Source organism: Diprion similis, chromosome 12 (assembly GCF_021155765.1).
Source record: "Diprion similis isolate iyDipSimi1 chromosome 12, iyDipSimi1.1, whole genome shotgun sequence".
Lineage (NCBI taxonomy): Eukaryota > Metazoa > Arthropoda > Insecta > Hymenoptera > Diprionidae > Diprion > Diprion similis.
In genome coordinates, this window is record NC_060116.1 from 6,563,440 (window position 1) to 6,586,364 (window position 22,925).

The 22,925-nt window shown below is 41.7% G+C and overlaps 2 protein-coding genes across 6 annotated transcripts in view; one reads left to right on the plus strand and one right to left on the minus strand.

The window, feature by feature from the left end:
• The window catches only part of LOC124413484 (M-phase inducer phosphatase-like), an 87,525-nt gene extending 69,246 nt beyond the window's left edge, over positions 1–18,279 (minus strand). The window contains exons 1-3 of one of the 2 annotated variants that reach the window (XM_046894082.1): positions 18,017–18,279; positions 17,807–17,852; positions 16,436–16,901 (exon numbers count right to left, since the gene is read on the minus strand). In XM_046894082.1, coding sequence (XP_046750038.1) covers positions 16,436–16,661 — 226 coding nt within the window. In that variant the 5' untranslated portion in view covers positions 16,662–16,901; positions 17,807–17,852; positions 18,017–18,279. The remainder of the gene's footprint in view (positions 1–16,435; positions 16,902–17,806; positions 17,853–18,016) is intronic. The other variant, XM_046894081.1, reaches the window with a different exon arrangement.
• Positions 18,280–20,296: 2,017 nt separating this feature from the next.
• On the plus strand, positions 20,297–21,979 carry LOC124413486 (phosphatidylethanolamine-binding protein homolog F40A3.3-like). 4 transcript variants are annotated; one of them, XM_046894093.1, is made up of 3 exons: positions 20,297–20,338; positions 20,904–21,157; positions 21,476–21,979. In XM_046894093.1, exons 2-3 carry the CDS (start codon positions 20,962–20,964, stop codon positions 21,826–21,828), a joined length of 549 nt encoding a protein of 182 aa, XP_046750049.1. In that variant the 5' UTR covers positions 20,297–20,338; positions 20,904–20,961; the 3' UTR covers positions 21,829–21,979. The 4 variants fall into 4 exon arrangements, with proteins under 4 accessions (XP_046750049.1, XP_046750047.1, XP_046750048.1 ...); XM_046894091.1 differs by lacking the exon at positions 20,297–20,338 and adding an exon at positions 20,378–20,652 and having other exon boundaries at positions 20,906–21,157; XM_046894092.1 differs by lacking the exon at positions 20,297–20,338 and adding an exon at positions 20,379–20,613 and having other exon boundaries at positions 20,906–21,157.
• Positions 21,980–22,925: the final 946 nt, after the last annotated feature.

Here is a 22,925-nt window from a genome sequence, read left to right on the forward strand (position 1 = left end):
GGAGCAAATAAATAATCGATAGGTATAACAGCCATGCGAGGAGAAGGGAGAGTTAGGCGAGGAAACTGTGTTCGTTGACTCCTGTTTGCGGCACTGGCGTAGCTCTTGCTGTTAGTTAGTACATAACAGTAAAATGTTAACTCATCGTTAAATGATATCAGTTTTCTTCCATAAACCTCGGGAGTTTGTTGGCGCTATTGAATCGACGAAATATGAATAATTTCTGTACCTTCCTGTAAGGATACTTTGATTGAGTGTGTTATAAGTGGTTTGCGTTTGAAGATGGTTAATTCTACCCCACAGCCGAGTAACCCTTTTTTAGTGTAACGTTATTGGGAATATCGATGCATATAAAACAGGGCGAGTCAGCACGTGATACTGTATCAATGATCGAACGAGAGCAATCGGTAGATTGAATCCACACAGGTGGTAAGTTCGATGAAAAAGATTTGAAAGGTGGGAAAAGAAGGTACGAAGAAGTGGCTGGCGGCTCCATGGATCCCATGGAGTGCATCAGCATGGCAGCTGAGGAGGTAAACCTTTGCAGTCTACGACAATGTTTCGTGGCACGAGCCTCGTCCGAGGGTTGGGGTCACGGCGCTCAAGGTATTACCTACTACGAGTAGGTATACGGTATGCATGGCTATAGGGGTGGCGTGTATTGAACTGTGCCAGGTGGTTCAGAGCCAGTCGCCCTTATTCTTTCGCGGCGTATGCGTTCGTCGGTGAATGAGTGCGTGCGCGTTGGTACACAAGTGCGTTTACTATACTCTCTGCATATATCTACCGCGTATGTGCATGCGATGCCTGCAGACAGGTTTGAGTGTATCGAGGTGCGTGCGAAGAGGTAGGAAGAGCTGAAGGTAGAAAAAAGTACAGAAAGTACACCGGAACGATCTTGATTAATAAGGGACAAGAACAACAAGGAGGGGAATACCCTGGAACAATTTGTTGTGTACACTGTCCTCAGTTTTAAATTATGAGTTAGAAACATTTAAGTTTATTGTTCCATTCGTCACTCGTTTGAGGGTCAACTTCACACTAATAAAAAATATTGTCAAATTTATGAAAAGTATTACGAATTACTATAAACATATGGAATTTCTTCGGCTTATGCAAGCGAGTTGAAAGTAACTCGTGATCAAGGGAATAGCACTAGGTATCGAAAATAATGCAGAATGTATTTATGTACCTATAAACCCAATGTGATGTACGTGAAGTACCGATCGATAAAGTTTGATGGATAACTAAAGTTGCTGTTAATACTGTAATTCGATAAGGAATTTCTGAAAATTAAATGTAAGCTGTATAGTTATTTGAGAGTGATATACGGTGAAATTATAGCTAAATATTGCATCGATCTATTGATGTATTATTTGAACTGATTTCAATCAAACTTGATTCATCGAAACGTGAAGTACATTCACAGATACTCATCAATCATAGTGCGTCTCACTGTATTGATCTGGTTCATCATTTCAATTCTATTAATAAATTATCCCCATCAATCATGCAGCCATGGATCATAAATTGACAGCAAAATACTAACAATAACCTTAATTTGACAACTTAGGCAAAAAAGAACTACTCACATATGGATCCTGTTACATATATAAGAGTCAAGTTATTTTCAAACTCGCACCTTCAATTGTCCTAAATTTTTTCAAAAACGAAAGTCCGGATCGGCATGTTAGTTGAGTGTAAAGCGTGGCGAGTAAGCGATACACCCGGGACTTTGGTACAACCTCGATTAGTTTAACCCTGGCACGAACGATCGAAGCTGCATGGTCGAGTTATCGATTGCTAGGTAAGGAGTCCTCAACGGACTGCAAGCTGCCGTTACAGAGTGTATCGACACGGCAACACGTACCCTGCAGACTACCTAATGACCCCACGAAACTAAGAGAGCGAAGCACGCGTCCGTGTGACACGCGTGACACGTGCCACTCGTCTCTCAGTAAGACAGTTAATCACACCAGTGACTTTCTCTCTCTCTATCTCTCTCTCCCTTGCTCCCTATCGTTTGTTAGAACTATACTTCTGTGATTTTATAGGAATTTTATGACGCTGTTTAATCGATCCTTGCCCTCGTTTTCAGTAGTTTTCTATACACAAAAGGACGAAACTTGTCATATTACAGTTTATCGAAATCCGGGTTCAATAACACAAATTTTCCGGGGTAAAAGATGTGTTGAAAGAAAATAAAGAAACCATAAACTGCTGTTCGATAATTAAATCGTTAAAATTTTGATTTACACATTTTTATACCAAAAGACATTTACGACCCGTAACGTTCGTTCTAAATTTGTACAGTTCAAGATGACATACATTTGTTGTGGCGGTAAACTGAAACGTTCCGTTCGTACTAATTGCATCAGAGTTTATATATAATAAAGCAAAAGTACTAATAAGTAACTCAAACTTTTAACACATGTGTTAATCAGTTAACCACAGACTACGCGTCTCCCTCCACAATCCTCTGAGCTACCTTCCTCTCTTTTCATTCTTCAAAATGAAGCTAGTAAAGAGTCAAACGACCTTAACACCTCTAGTAACAGAATTTGAACATTAAAGTAAAAGACTAGAGGTCGTCGACCTCGTTCAAAGGAAACATGCCTTCAGACCTATCACCTATGATATCACTTTAGTCTCGTTGGTGTTACGCCATGAATAAAGTAAAATGGTTGATGATCACTGATCGACAGAAACGAAGCGACTAACTAACCAACAACCACCTTACTGGTTCGACGTACACAGATAAACGCGGTTTTAATGAAGGTACCGCCGCTAATTCAACCCAACACGAAACGGAGGCGCTAGACACATATGCTGACATATGTCGCCCCGTATCGTCGGCGCGTGCTCAAGATATTGTAAGAGGATCTCGCATCTAGTAGCGGGGCGAAAGACCCGGGGTGCCTACCGGTCAACGTCATGCAGGGGCTGCTCGGGGGCGGCGCGGCTTCCTGGTTACGGACGGTGACTCCCCCAGTAAAACTATGCTCCGATAGCCTGCGTAAGTGAGTGAGTGTGTGTGCTTGTGTGAGTAAGCGAGATCGTTGCACCAGGTCAACGATTGCAACCAAAACGTGGTGTAGCAGAGAGAGAGAGAAGAGAGGAAAGAGGGGGGGAGGGGGGGGGGGGGACGAAGAGGGCCATGTGTTCCTCGAGTTGGTGTATATGGTAGTGAAGTCTTTCCGTGGAATTGCCGAGAGACTGCTATAACAGGTTGAGATCCGCCGACCGTGACCGCCGGAATGCGTACTGACAGACAAATTTCATTCTGGATTATAGCTCATCGCAATATATGGAACAAAATCGTTAATTCGATACGTCATCGCCTCGGAAGTTTGGAGGGGGGGGATTAAAAGTTGGAAGGGTCTATATTGCAAATGGCCGATAGATCGGAATTTCAAACATGCGAAAATGAATTAACGAAAGTTGAATTGTTCGAAATGTTGATTTTTGAAAGTTTTACTGATTAGTAGTAATTGTAATCAGTGACACTTTCGAAAATCATGATTTCAACTTTCGTTATTTCATTTTCGCATGTTTGAAACTTCGATATATCGGTTACTTGCAACGTTGACCCTTTCGAATTTTTACCCCTACCCGCAAGTTTTGTGAACACCATTGATGCAAGGGGTTGTAGTATAACGTGCAACTTAAATTCAAACAATTGTTGATTTTTTTAAAAGAAAACTTTCAACCCACGAAAGGTGAATACAAGTTATGAAACAGACCGAACCGTCACAGTGATAGAAGGAAGAATTATTTCACGCTCAATTAGAATACATAATTCTGTTATAAACAACCAATTCGATAATCCATCTATTAAAATGTTGGATTATCCGGTTCTTACAGGGACCAAATAAGCGAGTAGCTATTAGCTACGGCCTAATTCCTATTTAGCTTCTCCTTCCCCGTTAATTCCTGCTCAATATGTACCTTCCTTTCCTCTCACACATGTCCGAAACACGTTCGACGATTAGGATGGAAGGCGTTCAATTTACACACACGTTTTAGATATGTTTGGATAAAACACACACACACACACACACATGCTGGCAAGCGTGCCGCTCGTTCACGGGGGGATAGGGATTCACTAATGCAGCAACTATTCGCCATGTGCAGACTCCCACGTGTGTCTAACGGTCGCGTTTGTGTTATCGAAGGACACCAGGGATGGAGGGGCGCTCCAAAAGCCTGATAGGCATGATTCACTAGCTCTCCTAGAGCCACGCGCCATAGACCAATGGGAGTCATATACCCGGATCGACATATGTGGCGCATCCCGGCTAATTTGACCCTTCGCTTGTCGCGACTGCAGGGCACGAAGGGCCGTTACGAATGGAGTAATTTCGCCGGTTATGAATCGATTTAATTTTTTCTCTATCCACCCGCCCCCCTCCCCATCTCTTGTCCCATAATCAATTTGGCATTGCCGTTTTCTTCACCCTCTCGTTTTTGTTTCCGCAGGAATAAGAAAATTTTCGTAAACATGGGCTAATGTATGGTAGAGGTCCCGAGATATGTAATCATTTATAAGGTATAACGGGCGAGCGTCGTTGTGATAAGAGCAACGCCCACCATTCGGGTGTTTTATATATTTATACTGTAGATATAATATTAGGAGAGAAAACGGTCGGGCGTTGCTTCGTATTTGTGACATAAAAACTCGCATTATCAGAGATATGGGAATAAAATCAACCGACGACCGCATTACGCGGTTAACTTGTAAAGCGCTTCAGTGCACAACGTTCCTGCTTTGTTTTCTGATTTCATAGTTTCCGCATTTTGCAGGTGATACACCATATGGTTTATTATAATACATTATACATTTATTTCTCGTAGTATAACCACACATGCGAGCGAAAAATTTATTCGTTAATCGTTGCGAGAGAAAAAAAAGAAAAATCCAGAATCCATCATTATCAATTTAGAATTTATTAATCGATCATTAAATTAAATTAAACGATTAAGGAATCTTAATAATTGAATGCGAACACAACGATAATTTTTTAATACCTATACATACGTGGAGTAGAAGAGGAATTACTATTTATGCCTAGAATACGTATACGAATGAGTATAACAGTCCATATGGCGTTGCATGTGTTCTCGGCATGTGAATACAGCAGTTAAATGGTATAGATGTTCACCAAACCAGGACTATCTACCTGCGGCATGCCTTATACCTACCTACGGAATTTGAAATTTATTCTAATATAATACAGTCGGCGCTTGAAACAATATGGTCGGTGCATGCGATTATGCATGTAAAGCACTTGTTCGATATATAGGCGGTGGCCGGTGCATGCAGGAGTTGTGAAAAATTCGTGTAAAGTTGAAATTCGGATAACTTTGTGACGACCGTCAAAATGTAAAATTGGCAAAGCCGTTAAGTAAGAAAAATTCGTCGATTAATTTTGTCAAGAGCGTTCAGCGTCACTGAATCGTAAAGAAGAAGCGCAAGTAATGAAAAAAGGAATAAAATTACACAATTAGAATGGTCGAAAAGTGATACCATGTCTTATAGTAGGTGCGTGGATAATTAATCGACGAACCGTGAGCCGTGGCCGTGTATAACGAACCGGCGAAGGTCGAAGGAAGGGGTTTCTTGCAGAGGCTTCCGTCCGCCAACGGAAGGAATCACCTTTGAGCTAACGGAGCTGGAAGGCGCGCGCGTTGTAAAAATTTATTTGATCGAGACGACGGGACGTTATTATACAACGTGGCGCAAAGGAGTAAAAAGCATGTCGGGATCAAGGTGGGCGCCCAGAATGAGATCCTTCTTTGATATATATATAATATATCCGTTAAGGGATAAATTTTGAAATGAAATTAGGGGATGGATGCTGGTTGCCGTTGGGTTTTCGCTACCCAAGTTCAGGGGTAAGGGACGGACGACCTTCCTCCGCACCCTTATGAAATCAAGATATCTACTGTGAGCCGAGAATACGTCGCAGGTATATCGAAGACTCCTCTGCATCGATTGATTCCTTTAAACCACGTAACGGACTTCCAGGACTTCCTGGTCTGGTTTATTTCCAACCACTTTTCCAGCATAGAACGTTCCCCGTTCAGTAGTAAGTAGGTACAAAAAAACATTCCTCAAGTACTTATTAACTGTGAAATTACTCCATAAGTAACAAAGTGGTGGATGTTTTTAAAACTTGAAAAAACGACACCATTACTCAAAATAAAAAAAAAAAACCGATTCATCCTTGGATACCAGTGAATACCGCAATACTTAAAAGTTCATTGTCATGCACAGGCTGCAGTGAAAACATTAAAATAAAATTTGTGACGTAGTATAAAAGAGAAGGAGGAATAGACGGAAGCCTTTGGGATGCAGCGAGTGCAGCACGAAGAGCCGCGGGGAATCCGTTCCAAGTGGTAGTAAGAGAGCAGATGATTCCGGCACTTTTACGGATCCTTTTAAAACATGCAAATGCATCACGGTAGATGGAGAGACAGTGGAAAGCCTGTTCGTCGCTCTGGTTTACCTGCGAAAAAGGCATGGAGGCAGACAAGGCGCGCGTGCACCGGTTTCTCCTCCCAGTGTATGTACACACAGCGTGCCGCGATGATCCTCCTTCGGTAGTTTGATCCTCTGGCACGTGGAGGAGCACCTCCCACAGGAAGACGACATCCTGCACCTTGTGCCCGGCACCTTCTGTCCTTTGGCCTTCGCGTTACGCGGACTGTACGCTCGTGATATGCAGATATGTAGTCCGTAGCTTCGTTTCATCTCCAAGACATTTTGGCACAATGATCACCTCCGACTACTATTGTTGCACCCGTTTGTCACTCGACTCAACCCTAGCTTTTGCTACTGAGTTATGTGGGCGTCGCGTCATCTTACAGCTTCTCAAGTGCAGGATAGGAATTACAAGGATGTCGGAATATCGGTGGAAAAAAGATATAGGATATAACACTTTATTTAGAAATTTTCTGAGTGATTACTCAAATCGTTTCATTGTCAAAATTTGGGAGAGGACAAAGTTTACAAATGTGCTTGCGGGGCCGTTACAAAAGTTCGGAAAACTGATTGAAACGATGTGCAAAAATACTTGCAGTTGATTCTCACTAGCTTTGAGGAATCCCGCGTTTTTTAGTAGTTATTCATTTTTTTTTCTTGTTTTTTTTCTTTTTTTTTTTTTTCTTTTTGCAAACTTTTCTTAGCGATCAGACAAGCACGATTACGAACCCTATCTTTTCCTAGAGTTTGAAGAGGTTGTATGGCTGAGAAAAAGAAGATAAAACGTGAACTATCGATCTGCTGAGTTCGTCGGTAAAAGTGGAAGTTCGGTATCTCCTTATCGACAGAATAGAAAAAAATTCTCTTTGCTAAATTCCTTCGTTCTTCTCATTCCCATGGTCAAGACCGAATCTAAATTCCATGTTTTCTCTTGCATAATCAAATCTAAACTTCATTTTGAAATTCGGGAATAGACTGTCTAAAGCCCCGACTCGTCGCGAAAGGTATGAACCACCAAATCATACCCATAACCGTAGGCACAATAAACTGGGCGATAATTTCGCGCCGGAAGTTTGTCTTTGATTTCTTGATTTCTCAGAGGCATAGCCATGGCCGTTTCGAATCCGGTACTTATTACTTCCATTATTCCGTAAACATATATATATATATATATATATATATGTATATACACGTATATACCGGCGTATAAGGTTTGGACCGTAATTTTCACCGGGAACGGCACAATGGTGACACCTTGTCGCTATTGTCGACCGTCGGAGCAGTAGACGTGGTGAACACATGCGCTCGCTCGCGCGAACCTTAAGAATACACTGCGCTTATGCACGCTAGAAAAGCGTACGTGGTGCAAAGAGAGCCGAGCTCGTGCTCCCCCGAAAACGGTGTCAGGCAGGGCAGCGGAGGGTTGCGCTTCGGGACCCAGGGACCCGAGGGAGCTGGGGACCCCGGGGATCTGGGGAACCTGGGGGACCTGGGGGATCTGGGGGACCTGGGGGACCGAGGCGAGGCGCAGCCGGCACGTGCCCAACGAATTTTTCACCCAACGGATATCCGAGGCACCGCGAGACGCCCCGGGAAGGGTCCTCGACCGAAGAGAAGAGGAACTTGATTTTCAGAATACCTTTGAAAAATTGTCATCGCATGCCACTTACCGAACGGAAAATGCAGAGGACGTAATCGTTTGAGAAAGTTTATTTATATCTACTCGATTTTAAGATTAAGAATTTATTTCATAGACAGCGCGTTGACCAGAAATCTGTTGAACAAAGTTCGAAAAGTATGCCTAAAGCTGATCAAGTCAGCTTTCTTTGTAGCTTCAGTCGTACTTTTCAAATGATCGTTTTACCACGTTATAGATTCAACACCGTTTTGGCCTGCCTGTACGTCCCATAGATTCTTAAACTAGGATCCTCCTAATTGCATTACGCTGTACAGAAAAAAATAGAATAAGAATATAATATGAAAAACAAATTTGGTTCACTTCTCTCGATATCATCGCCTATCATACCCAAAACACTTCCCTCCCATTCCAATCAATTTTACAACAAAACGATCACTCAGTCACGAGATCCTTGACGCAATTTTTTCTTCACTCTAGAGCACAATATTCGAAGGCGGTTGAGATCGAATGCGAGCGAGAACCAGTTTATCACAAAAACCAGCATGAAGTTAGAGGAAGATTGCAACAATTATCATCATCATTATCCATAATTATATTTACCCATTACACTTATATTTGCAAACAAGATTGGAGGAGTTGCAGAAGCAATCCAAGTCTGCCTGGAGGTGTGATAACACACACCCATAAACTCAGCTAAAACCATAACCTCGCAAAAGTGATATGAAGTTAAAACTTTCGGTCTTTCCCACCACAGAGTCGCGTGTCTACCCTGGAGCAAAACACCTCTGGCACAATTCAAAATTGATCCTTCTGCGCCATAACGACATCATCGGATGCTGCGAGAAGATTCGGGAAGCAAAAGTGTGTCGACATTTTATACCGAAAACTATGCACAACTTTAAAAACTGTACCTACTCCGGATCCAAAACGAAACGGACATTGCATGTCGAAGATTAGGCGCTCAACTTCGATATCGGATTATTCTATTCAGCACAATATTTCAAGATCTGCACGCAGTTGCAGAAATTCCGTATAACGGCAGAAATATTTTCAGCCCAGCCGGGCACCGCGTTGCTGATAAAAATGGAGCGTGTCGACGTTAAAATCAACTCAAGACACTGTTACGAGTCGTTGTCGTCGTGCGGTTGGTATCAGATTCCATTCGCAGGAAACGGACAAACCGTGCGAAGCATTTGCCAACTGGAAACGGTCTTATCTTAGTTAAACACGAAAAAACCGTTTGACACCGCTACCAACTGCGACGCTGCAAGTTAGCGGTGCACATGTGCTCACACGTTGAATTCGGGCCTTTTTTCGATTTATCGAAGTTAGAGAGAATTTTTGCCAGCGCAACGAAGACGCGGCAACTAAGCTTGCAATTATTGTTCCAAGAATATTCCCGCTTCGTGTTCACGATGCGACCCGCGGACAAATTATTCCGGTTGTGTAAAAAGTTGATTAGTTATTCGGCCCGCGACCGTTAAAGGTTGCCAAAGTGCATCCTTCGTCTTCGGAAATGTTGCGCTACTTGCCTTACCGGCCTTACAGGATATGCTGATGAGGCGGCGTGACGGCCAGGTTGCAAAAGCCGTCCCCCTCAACCCTTTCAGCTATACTATACTAGATAGTTAGGTACTTTAAGGATCCTGCACTCACGGGACATTTAAATTTTAAATCCCGATCGGAAAACCATTTCTCTCGCAGTCCTCCTCTGAGACATCATTGCACTGCAGATTCTCTTCGCTCTTCTTCCTCCGTACGTCTATTGACTTTATATGCATTTCTTTTCGTTTCTCCTTCTTTTTTTGCCCCTCGTCAATACAGATCTGGACGCGTGCATATGTTAGGCATTCTTCCATGCAAAACCAACCTACGTATGACTCTCAACATTTTTTTAACTTCTTCCAGCATTACGAAAACTCAGTTTTCGAATGATCGCCCTAATCAATTGGCTTCCAATTTTTCTCATGAATTTTTTGTTAAAAAATAAGAAATGAAAGTTGAAAAGTGAGACAAACCGTATAAAATCTAGATTTGTAATTTAAAAAATTCTTTTTAATCCAATTTTTCTCATTTGCTTAATTGTTTCGTGTGTAGCTTCTAAACCCGAAACTTCCTCACTTCCATCTTGGTCTCAAAATTTTCGTTTTTTAACAACGAATTCATGAGAAAAACACGAAGCCAACCCGTGGTCCAAAAATCTAAAACTCAGTAATAGATGATTTCTTTTTTGGACAGTCTACACCATTCTTAAAAATAAATGAATGTCGATGGAATGCCTAATTTAAAACCATTCTCATTACTGGATGTGATTTGACTTATTTTATTGTTCGTTAAATAAATTATATCAGGTGATATCAGTTTTCAGATATTCATGCGGTTTGTCTAATTGTCAACTCGTTGTTCATCGAGTTGCAAAATAGACATAAAAACGAATTGTAAACGCTTTCGATAAAACGTCACGTTCACCGAAAAACGTTGAATTTCCTTAAACAAAACAGAAAAAACTTAATACCAAAATATAAAATCTGGATCCTTGAGTCGATGGAATAAATTTGTTCTTTATCCCAGTGAACCAGTACATTAATACCATGAGATACCTATCATTCATGAGGATGAAGTTAGTAACGTTACTATAACGATGCACATTTATGGAAAATCGTTATTTCGAATCTTGCGGAACGTCTGAATTTTAGTAAACCATGATAAACAAAACGTATACTTGTATATTTATTTCGAAAAGCTGACTTCTTTAAAGTCATTCTAAAATTGTGGAATAATAATTTTTTTCCCTGAAGTTTCGTTACGTTAAGGTTCCCAACTTCAGCCCCAATATCGTTGAACCTCGCTAACAATAAAACAAGTTCTTGACGAATTTCATCCTGCAACTTGCAAATAACTACCTCGAAACTGCAACGACAATTTCATAAGCGGCTAGCCAGATGCCCGCTGTGGTAAAACCCTCGAATGAATCAAGGATAGCGGTTATGAACTTGAGAACTGGTCCAGGTGTATCGTATCGGCATGACGAACGAAGATGAAGAAAAGTTAAACTAGATTAAAGATAGTAAGAAAAAGAGGGTTCGTTAATCTAATGGGATGTCCTTAGAGGGGGTATATAATCCGCGGGCAATATAACAACAGCGAGTTTCCTCCCGCGGGATGAAAACTGGAACTCCCAATAAAGAACTCCATAAAGCGAGCCCCCTGGACGTATGATCTCGAGTTTCGACCCGTGGTCAGCGCGCGCGCGCAGAGACACGCGACGTGGACGACGATCGTCGAGAAGTTGCTTATAAATAATTATAAGGAACTCGTGCCATATGCTATGCAGGGGGTAAGGCAAAGCAGCCCACGACACCGGTCCCTTCGGCAGCAAGAAATTCATGTCGCAGGCTTTACGGTGTGTTTATGTTCGTGTGCGTGTGCGTGTGCGTGTGCGTGTACGCGTGACGTGTACAGCAAGCTGACAAGAGAGAATAGGCGATAGGGCCAACCATGGCAACCACGCGCGATTCGAGTGACGCATATGGGGTGGTGGTGGTGGTGGTGGTGGTGGGCTGGCTTTCTGGTGACCGAAACAATTAGGAACGCGCGAGCCAACTTGACGTGCTGGCAAAGGAGCCCCGGTCTTTCGTCGACGTCGTCGTCGTCGTCGCGACGTACCCCGTTGTTCAAGACTCGGTTGCCGCCTTGTTCCACACAAGGTACCTTAACCTCACGTAAAATCGATTCCAACAATAAGTCGGCGTGTACTCTTCAGTTTTGGGGCTCGAGTCATATGTCAGGGTTCAATTACCGCATTGTGTATAACGAGTCGCGAGTCGTGGTCATTGTTTTTAAGAAACGCACAATGGGGAGCAGGATTCTTTCACTCTGCATGCCCAAGTTATTACATAAGACTAGACGAATTTTTCACCGCGCACGCATTAGCGGAAGAGCTGCGTGAATTCAAGCATCGCAGCAGATTTTCAAAGGATCTTTTCACGCTTTCGAGGGGATGCTGTTGTACTCGATTCCCATGCGGACTTCGGGTGTCTCCGAATATCTCCACGGATCTCAAACGCGAAAGAGTGCACAACAGTCGTATTTTTCACGAAATTCTGACTAAAGAAATTACGAAAAAATTTTCTTTTACGCAAATGTAGAGAAATTACGTAAAATATGTAAAATCGTTATTGTTGATTATCACGATTTTGCAGATTATCAGGTCTCAGATATTTAGAGATCTCTAAGTCTACGCAAAAGTCAAGCAATACCAACTTCTTAAGACGATTCCAACTTCAAGAACTTCAGTGATCATGACTTTGACACAATTCGTAAAACACTCCTGGATCTTTTTCGACACTGTCTATCCTGGGCGAAAGAAAATATTTTTGCGTTGTTTGGCAGAGTCAATGCATGGCATCCTGAATAAAATCACGAGATAGGAATGAAAATTTAAACTAGAAGAGGGATAAAAATTTATAACTTTTTCATAAGCACCAACTTTCGTGGCGAATTAAATCTTTTGATTAACAATTGGATTGAATAAATTGGAAAATTCGATCAAACTGTTCTAAAAACCAGTCACTAACGGATTAGAAATTTAACCTGACCTGAGACAATTGCATCTTTTCCTTCTACTTGCCGTACCGTCCAAGTGCAATCGGAACGAATTAATCAGTCCAATTCACTTGTAAATACAGTTTTGAATTAAGTCAAATTCCGATGAGATTAGAAATTAGAAAAAAAGTCGTTTCTGCAAGTCGATCCTTCAAAATCTTACAATAGCGAATATGTCAATTTCTGATTTATTAGCTTTGCCAGATTATCCTTCGTTTCCCGGTTCCTTATTTCCCACCATTTCACCCCCCACCCCCGGTAATTATTCCGAATATTAAAAAGCCATCGAAAGGTGAAAGGACCCGCAGGTTAAAACAATCGTTTCCCCTGCGCACCGTGCGTACCTGCGTTAGTGTAAAACAGGTGGATTTGACTCTAACTGACAGTCACCGCCCCGACACGTATAGGTATAACCATAGAACTGCATTTCCACCTTGCGTAATAGCGCGGCTGAATTTTCCGTTGGACACGTAGAGAAGCGTGGCACGAGCGAGTCTAGCTTCGCCGAGGCGAAACCCAGCGCAAACCCCTCCCTCCCTCCCTCTCTTCTCGACGAGGATAGTAAGAGCGAAAGGGGCTCGCCGCCTTGATCAACACGCGTGCTGGGGCTGCGGCACGCAAGTGTGAGTGTAATTCCAGCGTGTCTGTGCGAGCTGCACGATCGGTTCGCTATGAAACGGCCAGCGAGTGTGTGTCTACAAGGGTAGAACCGAGCGAGTGCGGAGCAGCACAACGTGTAACGCAAAACGCAACGTACTATGAGGGCAGCGAACAAGAACGAGACGACATGTGGCTTTCCGTCGAAACGCCATCCCTAATAAGTCGTTACCCTGGCTCCCGATACCGCGCTAAAGCGCCAAAAAGCCATATATTACTTTTTTTTCCCCTTTATCCTATGCACAATTTATCCAACAAGATAACGACGAACGAAGGGAAATGTAATAAATGATGTAAACTGGAGCGAGGGAGATACGAAGATAAATGGTTTATTTTCAAATCATTCTTCCTCTTGTTCTTCGTATTTGTAGTGCACATAATAACCCCGATGAGAAAATTTGATAATCATTTGTATTTTTCACCCACAAACAGAATGGAGATTTCAGAAAAGTACACACGGACAACAACATGTTGTTGCGAAATCGAAATCCATGATTCCAACGTCAAGAATCTGAACACAGACATAAGCCTTGCGTATAAGGGACTTTTTCTTCTTTTCCTTAAAAAAAAACTCAAGAAATCCTTTTTCCTTACCTACAATTGAGTACACATAGCTGGACCCTACAAAGCTCGACATTCGAAGGATCGAGCCCAGTCAGGTAAGCCTTTTAAACTTTAAATGCCCTAGCCGCCCCTTTAAATTTTGCGAAGAGAAAGACGCTCTAGAAGAGACAGAAAAAGATGGCGAACCCGGTGTGCAAGGGTATAAGGCGGGGCAGACAAGCAACGGGTTAAAAGCTACTCGAGTGAAAAAACGGAGAGTCGACAAATTGTCCATAACTACAATTTACCGTTCAACCGTATTTTATCCCCCCCCCCCCCCTTCTCACTCCCCCCGTAAATTATTTCCGCAATTTTTGTTCAGACATAAATGAAACTTGGATCATTTATACAAGATTTTTATCGACAAAATAAAAAATGGAACATGTGACACTTGTCACATACTTATCATGATTTTCAGCACAGATAAAATTTAGTCATGTAGAGAGACACGAATGACCAACGTGTCGGCTCCCTTTCTAGATAGCAAAGTACAAATTAGTGCAACGTTTGCGGTAAACAGAAGTCGGTGATCAACGAGAAGGAAACCACCTCCGCAAATTGGCGCGTTGTGTGCGCACACAGTTTTGGCAAATGAACAGCTGATTCCTGCTGGCTAACGGTCTTGCGGGGGTAGGTCAGTGCCCCAGGCGGCCTCACCCCCGGGGAAGCCCGTCCCGGCCTGGGTTTGGGGTGTGGAAGGTGACGGTGAAGGGAAAGGGAAAGGGAAGGTAAATGGGAAGGAGTGGAAAGGTGGCGGCGCACCTTGGCATAACTGCAGCAGCACGGCGCCCAGGTAGAAGCGAAAGCGTATATGTGCACAGACACAAATATAAGGACACAAACGTGAACACACAGATGCAAAGCCATCGGAGAGAAACACGGTCGCGCCGATATTTCTGGGTGTATGAAAGCAGGTGAGCACCTGGCCGAGTCGGGGCACGAACTACTTGTTTCCCTAAATCCCGGGGGGTTCTCAACTCGAATTCGAGGAAAAACGGAAGGAAGGAAGGAAGGAAGGAAGGAAGGAGGATAAAAAATTGGGGGATACAACGGGTTTGGTGGCGCATCGTCCCGTCGGGTTTGCGAATGCATTTGTAACGACGACGGCGGCGGTGACGAGGAGGAGACACCCCTCGTTGTTCTCGCGGTTCTATCTTCGTTGATTAATTCGCAAGGTCAGCTGTTAGTCTAACCAGCTGTAAACACGACTGGCTGTTGTCTTACTAAGTGTGCGTCATTAATCCGCGTCAAGAATCTTTCTCTGCATCGGAATGCAGCAGCACGATGTTCAAGCGAAATTCAAAGTCCCAAACATCGTTCTGCCATTTAACGCTTCGACTTGCCATTTAGTCAATTCGTTCACGTTGAAGCGATCGGACCTCGATTATGCGAAAAAAAAAAAAAACAAATTTAACCGGGAGATAAAAAGATTCAAAAAAAAAAAAAAATAATAATAACGGTGGAATTACGATGCGAGCAAGAATTTGCCGGTTGTCTCTATTTCGATTTGAGAACTACTGCCATTTTAAGACGAGGCACGGCCCGTGGAGGCCCTCTGCGGCAGACGTCATCGGGCCCCCCTTCAAGGACGGGGAATCCCTCTTGCCTCATCCCATTCTCACACCGTCTCCTCCCGTCCGCTTGTCCGTCTGTCCGTTCTTCCTTCGTGCAGCAGTCTGGACTCGATTCCGTGTGTTCGTGCACCGCGTGTAGGTATGTATAATGATAATAATGAGCGAATTCGCGAGACAGGAAGCTTCAAGTATCGTTTCATCGAATTTTCTTCCGCATAATTTTTCGAATTGAAAATTTTTTAACTTTTAAATAATAAATTGTATACGCGGCGATAATTCGATTTCCACAAAGTATTGTTACACTTCATTTACGCGTTGATTTCTCAAGTCTTTTCTTTTTTAAATTCATTCATATGTGTACAATAGTGTACATACAATATATCAACCAATTCATCAATTCAGACTTACAATCAAACATTTCATTGAATATGCAAGTTTCTCAAATTAATCGCAAGTGTAGGTAGCTTAAATGCAACATAAATGCGAAAAATGCCTTCATCTTAAAAAGTAAAATATGAATTGCATTGTACATCGTAACATAGTAAAATGGCCCTTAAATCCGATGAATTCCGAATTACACACGCGTTTTAGGAAGGGTAACTTCAATCGGTCAAGATAAAGTGAGTTGGTAAAATCGCACACAGACATGTGTATACAGTACAATCATACATCCAATTCCAATAACAAAGTGAACCATTCGTACAGAATCGAAAACAAATAATAGCGTGGATACAAAATCGGAAATCCATACCAAACAGAACGAAAAGTATAACCACGATTTTACAAATAGTACACATCACAGTCCATCATGGTTGTTTATCATGATACCTACGTTAAACTGATATTACGTGAAAATGTTATTTCATGACTCACCCAGCGTCTGCGAAATTTCGTCGATGACATCGATGGCGAGTTTTGTATCACTACGATAGCGTTTCGGCGTGTCTCCACTCGATATAGTCGACTTGTCAAGAGCGTTGACGATCCTGGTCATAGGTGAAGCGTCGACGTCGTCTGGAGCCGTTGATTTAACCTCTGGTTTAGGGTTTTCACTGTCGTTTAACGGCGATAAAACGACACCGTATCTCCGTCGCGACATGACTTGATTCGTTCGTTCGTTTTTTTTCCCTTTGATGTGTATATTATTTTTATTTTATACGGCGCGAAGTTAGTCGACAGTTCGCGGTAAGGTTAGTGTAGAATATTCAGGAGTATGTTATCATATCCTTCGTCGTTCGTTAAATTGTTAAAACTCGTCGAATGTAATGTAACTACGTTTAATGAAAAATCGCTGGTCCTTTTCGCAGCTTCGTTAGTACGGCTATGATAGAGTTACGAACTGTAAATAGAAGAAAAAAGATAAATTAGAGACAAGAATTGTATCATGTTTTTATTTATCTCTGGATATTATCGATTGAAAAAAAAACATATACGACTAAACTGGAATACATTGAAATTGCGGAAATTAAAGCGTTATCCTAATTCCTTGAACACGGTTTTGCCATTGCCACATGGTACTTGCGTAACGGGGTGTGTAATAATCAGATTGCACACGTATGATAGGCACGTTGAAATTCAAACGCAATGTTTATCACAAGTCAACAGATTGGCGGAGGTGTCCGTGGTGCTGTGGATAACAGCAGCTGTTCACCCACTTCCGTTTCCGTCTTCTAACCAACTCGACATCGTAGCGACACGCGTTTCAACCGACATTAAATGAGAATAAACGAACGTACAATATTACGTGTAAGAATTTTTGTTTGAGTTTAGAATGAAAATATTTTTTTATAATTGAATATGAATATGTGTGTATTGCGTGAAAATGCCGATGACATAGTCAATTCTCTGTTTAATGAAACGTCAAATTTCGGTCGAACATGTCATCGACAGAAAATACATGTGGTCATAAAAATTAAATTTACCTAGCACGGAGCCGTGAAGAGAAAGGAATAACGAGAAGAAAATCGAACGGGAGAACGAATGATCGCACTGGTATAGTTTATTAGCTGGTGATTAATTATAATCATGCCCGTCGTTTAGACACATCGATTATCAAAGACTAATGACTCAATAAAGCCGGTTATTATCTTGACGAAGGAGAAAACAAACCAAACCTAACCTAACCTAACACTAACGTGTCACAGACGCCAGATTTACAGGGTACGAAATCGCGGAAGGTTTAAACAACACGGATATGCAAAAACGATGATAAAAACGAAAAACAAGACACGGAAAAAAAATTACCTTAGACGTCGTTTAGCGAGAGGTCGAAAGATCCAGCGGACGAGAACTGGGCGCACAAATCCGGCATTCAGGCGGGAAACGTCACAAGCAAAACGACGAAATCAATCGGACGGGGATAATAAGTGAATGTAGATAGACAGACATATATAGAGCAGGATAGAAAAGAAGAATCGACGTAAAATCGTTAATAAAACGCTCTCTATCTCTCACCTATTGTAACGATGTGTATAACATGTTAAGCGACACTGCGCACTGTGATAATATCGAATGGTGAGCGATACGAAGGGGACAAGAAATTGAGCAAGACGAGTACGAGCAGGGCACGGATGATAACAATGAAGGTGAAGGATGACGGTGATGATGATGATGATGACCTAGCGGGCTAGACCGGCGTCAACACGAGGCAAACCGCATGGCTGTAGAATCGAGACTGAACCACCCGCCAAACGTGACGTCGACGATTTCGAACGTTAACGATAAACAAGAGAAGCTGCCTCGTGACTTCGCCTCGCCGTCCGCCGTTCAACCGTCGTTTCGGTCTGCTCGGCTGGTCCATGCCGTGGGAATTCGCAAGGGCGGGACCCTAGCGATACGGGGAATCGCGCGGGCGGCCGAGTCTCGATCCTCCCCCCCCCCCCCCCCCCCCCCTAAATCCCCCTAAATCCCCTTCCACTCCTGACGACAACTTTGAGACAACAAGCTGCCGGTGTATGAGCGCAATGTGACTACTTCGCATGCCGCGACACGAGGCGACGACGAGTCCTTCCTTCTTTCTTTCTTTCTTTCTTTTTTTCTTTCTCTCGTTCGTTAACTCCTCTCCTCTCCGCTGCTCTTCTCTTCTCTTCTCTTCTCTACTCTTCTCTTTAAAGTTTCAACGGTCGTTCGGGTAGCGACGAGATGCGGTGACGAAGCCTGCGGCGCCGCTCTCGACCTGCTCTGTCGTTTATTAAACCACACGCGTGCAGCGTGCGTCGCGCGACTCCGAACGATGAATGAGTTCAATGAATGAGTTTCTACCGCGAATTATCCCGCGGGCCTTCGGTATACCTATTACTCTTCGAACTATCCTCTTTCTTTCTGTTCTTGCTGTTTGTTTGCTCTTTTTCGAGAGTTATATCGAGAATACTTCGATCTGGAATACCTTTTCCCACATTTATGTAATGGATTAATTTTATTTTATTCGCATCGGTTATTCCAAATTACGCATTTGGTTTTACAGCTACGATATTCTACTAGTCATAAGATCGACTCATAATTATATCCGTACATTTGTATTGCTTGAGAAAACTTGACGCGTGACGAGAACTTGAATTAGAAACTTTACCGACATCATTCTTTTGAAAAAAGATTAGGAACGCTAATGTTGGACCTATAAACGGATCGCTTACACGCAAACGAATCACGAAACTCACACGGGAATGAGATGAGCATTGAGCATGGGATGTCACGCGATAGTTGAGCTGCGCTGCGAGCCATGAGCTTGTAACGCCGAATCGCCCAAAGACCAGTCCGCTGATTGTAATAGGGATGGACCTAATTCTCCGGCGCAAGACGCTAACTCAACCGTCAATATTACGTCATCGGATTAATAACGGCTTGTTGGGAGAATGAATTTACAACGAGGAGAGGAAAAACCGTTTACGATGAACAAATTTTGTCTAGATTTTGATATAACCTCGTAACGGGGTGTCTTGAATAATTCGAAGAAAGACAGATTCATTTTTTCTGATCAAATAAGAATAGCGTAAAAATTTAAAAAATTTTGCAAGATTCTTGAGACATAACGTTTTTGTAATCAGGAGATTTTCTTGTTGACAATTTCTCGGCAAATAATAAGAAGGTATTTCAATTTCTAGAGCGATTCAAAGAATAATTACACAGTTTTAGAATACCTCGAGCACCTCAATATTTCCATTCTTTCGAAGTCATTGAATATCTTTGTTCAAACATCTTCAACACCCGCGAAGCTGTACGTGATATGCAAGGCAACTGTAGCCTCGCTCTTGCGGCATTTATCCGAACTTTGTAGGACGCGGTATGAGGTATCAGAGGTATAAACTAAATTATCAACAGCTGGTAAGTAGATATAGAAGTATTCTGCTTCAGTCAATCCGAACAATTTATGACTATGGATGATATTGCTCAGAGTTTCGAATGTAATTGATTTCAAAAACGCAGTACGATGACTTAAAATAAGCACGTAATTCACAGAAACCAATTTAAATATGGGTATTTTATTTTTGTATATGAGCGCGCTTTCTCGCTCACCTGAAATCTGCAATATTGATTGTGAAGAATATCACAATAATCTTAAGTTAATTTATACAATAAGAACGATGGAATCGGAAAAATTGTTGAATAAAAGTATTTGACTAGTCTCGAGCTAGTGATTGTTATTTTTTGATTCATTCAATCAACGATAATCTCACACACTCGTTTCATAGTTAGACTTGGACACGATTGTCCAGCCAGTCACATCCATAGTCACTCAGTCACCGAGACACCCAGCGACGCAATTTTGCAACTCTCTGAAGCTGGGTAAATTTGAACGAAAAAAGAATACCTATTAGAAAAGTTAAATCGAACTATCAATCAGTCACAAATTACTTACAGTTAGTGGAATGGTGGTTAGAAAATACTTCGAAGATTGATAATTATCGAAAAATTATCTACTAAGAAATAATTATAAAGTTTAATCGTCGAGAACGCGCCATTTTAGCAATCGTCTGCACCATAAGGCCTGAGGGCAGAGGATATTATCACCGGACAAGTGCGTTGCAGTATATTCTGAACCGGCGTTGGTAATTGTACGTGGCAGATGATGTCAAAAGTGTTATTTAACGCAAGTAAATATAAAATAACAAATTTTTGAACAAATGGAGCGAGTCCAATGAACTGTATATCCACGTTATGTCTGGGTAATCTGATCGGTAGCTCTGCATGTGTACTGGGAAAGTGTTGTAGGGTTATCACAGCGTTGCTAGCTGGCCGTTCATTTTATCAGCACTATACAATCTTGTTCACTTCTCTCATATCTCTGATTATATGTGTTATCTATGTGCTGTATAGGTATAAATGTAATGACTTAAATTATTTCAGCTTCACTACTAGCCAAGAGAACCTTCAGCTACACACCCAGAGTTCTATCTTCAACAATGACCGAAGCACTGAAACAACACGGCGTTGTCCCCGATGTAATCGACAAGGTACCAGCCTCAATTGCCAAGGTATCTTTCCCTGGAAATGTGTCCGTGGACGTTGGAAAGGTTCTTACGCCAACGCTGGTAAAAGACCAGCCAACCGTCACCTGGGATGCAGAACCTTCTACATTCTACACCCTTTGCAAAATCGGTAATTTGTCCTTCGTACTAGCCGACTCATTTTGAGTAAGAATTTCTTGAAATAACAATCATTTATTTAATACTCGTCGCATCATCAGCCCTATCACACGATTTATGATAAATACCGTCAAGCCTGTGATGTAATTTTCAGATATAAAACTCAGCGAATGATAATCGTACGCACAATATTCGTTATCATTGAATTCATCCACCAGATTGCTTTCATGTTATTCAAATCCGTTAGAAGAATTTGGTTAAACGTAAATAAGCAAGGAATGTTATAGCATCGCTGAGTTACTAATTTGCATGCATGAATCTTTATTTGCAGACCCTGATGCACCCAGTCATAAGACACCGACATACAGAGAATGGCACCACTGGATTGTCGGAAACATTCCAGGAAATGATATTTCCAAAGGCGACGTTCTCTCCGAATACATTGGCGCTGGCCCCCCCAAAGACACAGGTCTTCACCGCTACGTTTTCTTGGTGTACAAGCAACCTGGTAAGATTAACTTCGATGAGCAACGGTTGACCAATAAGAGTGGAGACAATCGTGCCAAATGTTCAATCAAGAAGTTCGCTGCTAAATACAAGCTTGGAGATCCTATTGCCGGAAACATGTACCAGGCTGAATACGACGACTACGTTCCCATATTGTACAAGCAACTTGGTGACTAATTTTGCTAGTTAAGTTTGTTGATTTGATTTACATATGATGTTAATTTTATGCAATATCTATGCCGTACTACTGTTTACACGAGCAAGTTGGGAGCTAGCCAATAATCACGTATTTTCTTACAAATAAACAGTTCCACGTAGATCACTTATTGATTAACACCTCTTATCATTTGATCTACCTTTCACTACTAATTGATTCCTTGAGATGATGAGTATTTCTGGTAATTCACCTATTACAAACTACTTATGGGAGCATTTCGAAAAAATGTCTTTCATACTTTGGAAGCTGGTACACTAGAAGCAATGTATCGTGATTTTACTACCGTTTTACCCAATTTTTCGTTGCATATCTATTTCCGAAGAATACAGTTGTGAATAATAAATTGTAGCAATCTGAGAGGCAGAAAGCTAATAGGTATAATGTTTATGCAAACCAGGGAGTTTACATAATTTTTACGAACTTCGAGATCATCACGGTAATTGATTGAATAATGTCATTGAAAAAAATAGATCCGTAATGAATATACACAGATTAAAGATAATGATTAAAAAAATGCGTTGGTCGATGGGTTGATGCATCACAAACGAAGCCTATACGGTATTCACAGTTTTAATCACTACCGATATTCTTGAAACAAATGAAATTCGAGATCGAAAGACAAATTCAAAGGTATCTAATAAATCTGTTTAATAATAACTTGTCAGTCACTCGCCCCTTGTCGTGATATTACTACTTCAAGTACAGAAAGACTTCGGGAAATTCAATTTTCTCAATGCTCATTTGCGTTTTCCCGAGAGAAGAATATTTTCGAAAAATTTCATGTTTTTTTCTAAACTTTTCTCAAAAGCTTAAACCATAAAATTTTTTTAATTATATCGGTAGTCGATAGAGTTTGATTTTGTGTAGCTAATTGTTTTTTAACCCCAATAGTAAGGCATCGTACTCGAGGTAAGTGTACGTTACATTTGTATCTAACAATAAATATATATATTATTTCGAAGTATGCCATTTCATTGTACATACTATACTGTATGAACTATAGATATAACTTTGCCGGTAAACGAACAGACCGTAACTATGAATTAAATATAAATCA

Excerpts from the sequence above, each read along its gene's own strand:
- LOC124413486 (XM_046894090.1), top strand. The coding sequence starts at position 20,697 with ATGAACTGTATATCCACGTTATGTCTGGGTAATCTGATCGGTAGCTCT. Across the intron at positions 20,767-20,905 it reads ATGTGTACTGGGAAAGTGTT|CTTCACTACTAGCCAAGAGA; the intron begins GTAGGGTTATCA and ends AAATTATTTCAG. Across the intron at positions 21,158-21,475 it reads CTACACCCTTTGCAAAATCG|ACCCTGATGCACCCAGTCAT; the intron begins GTAATTTGTCCT and ends CTTTATTTGCAG.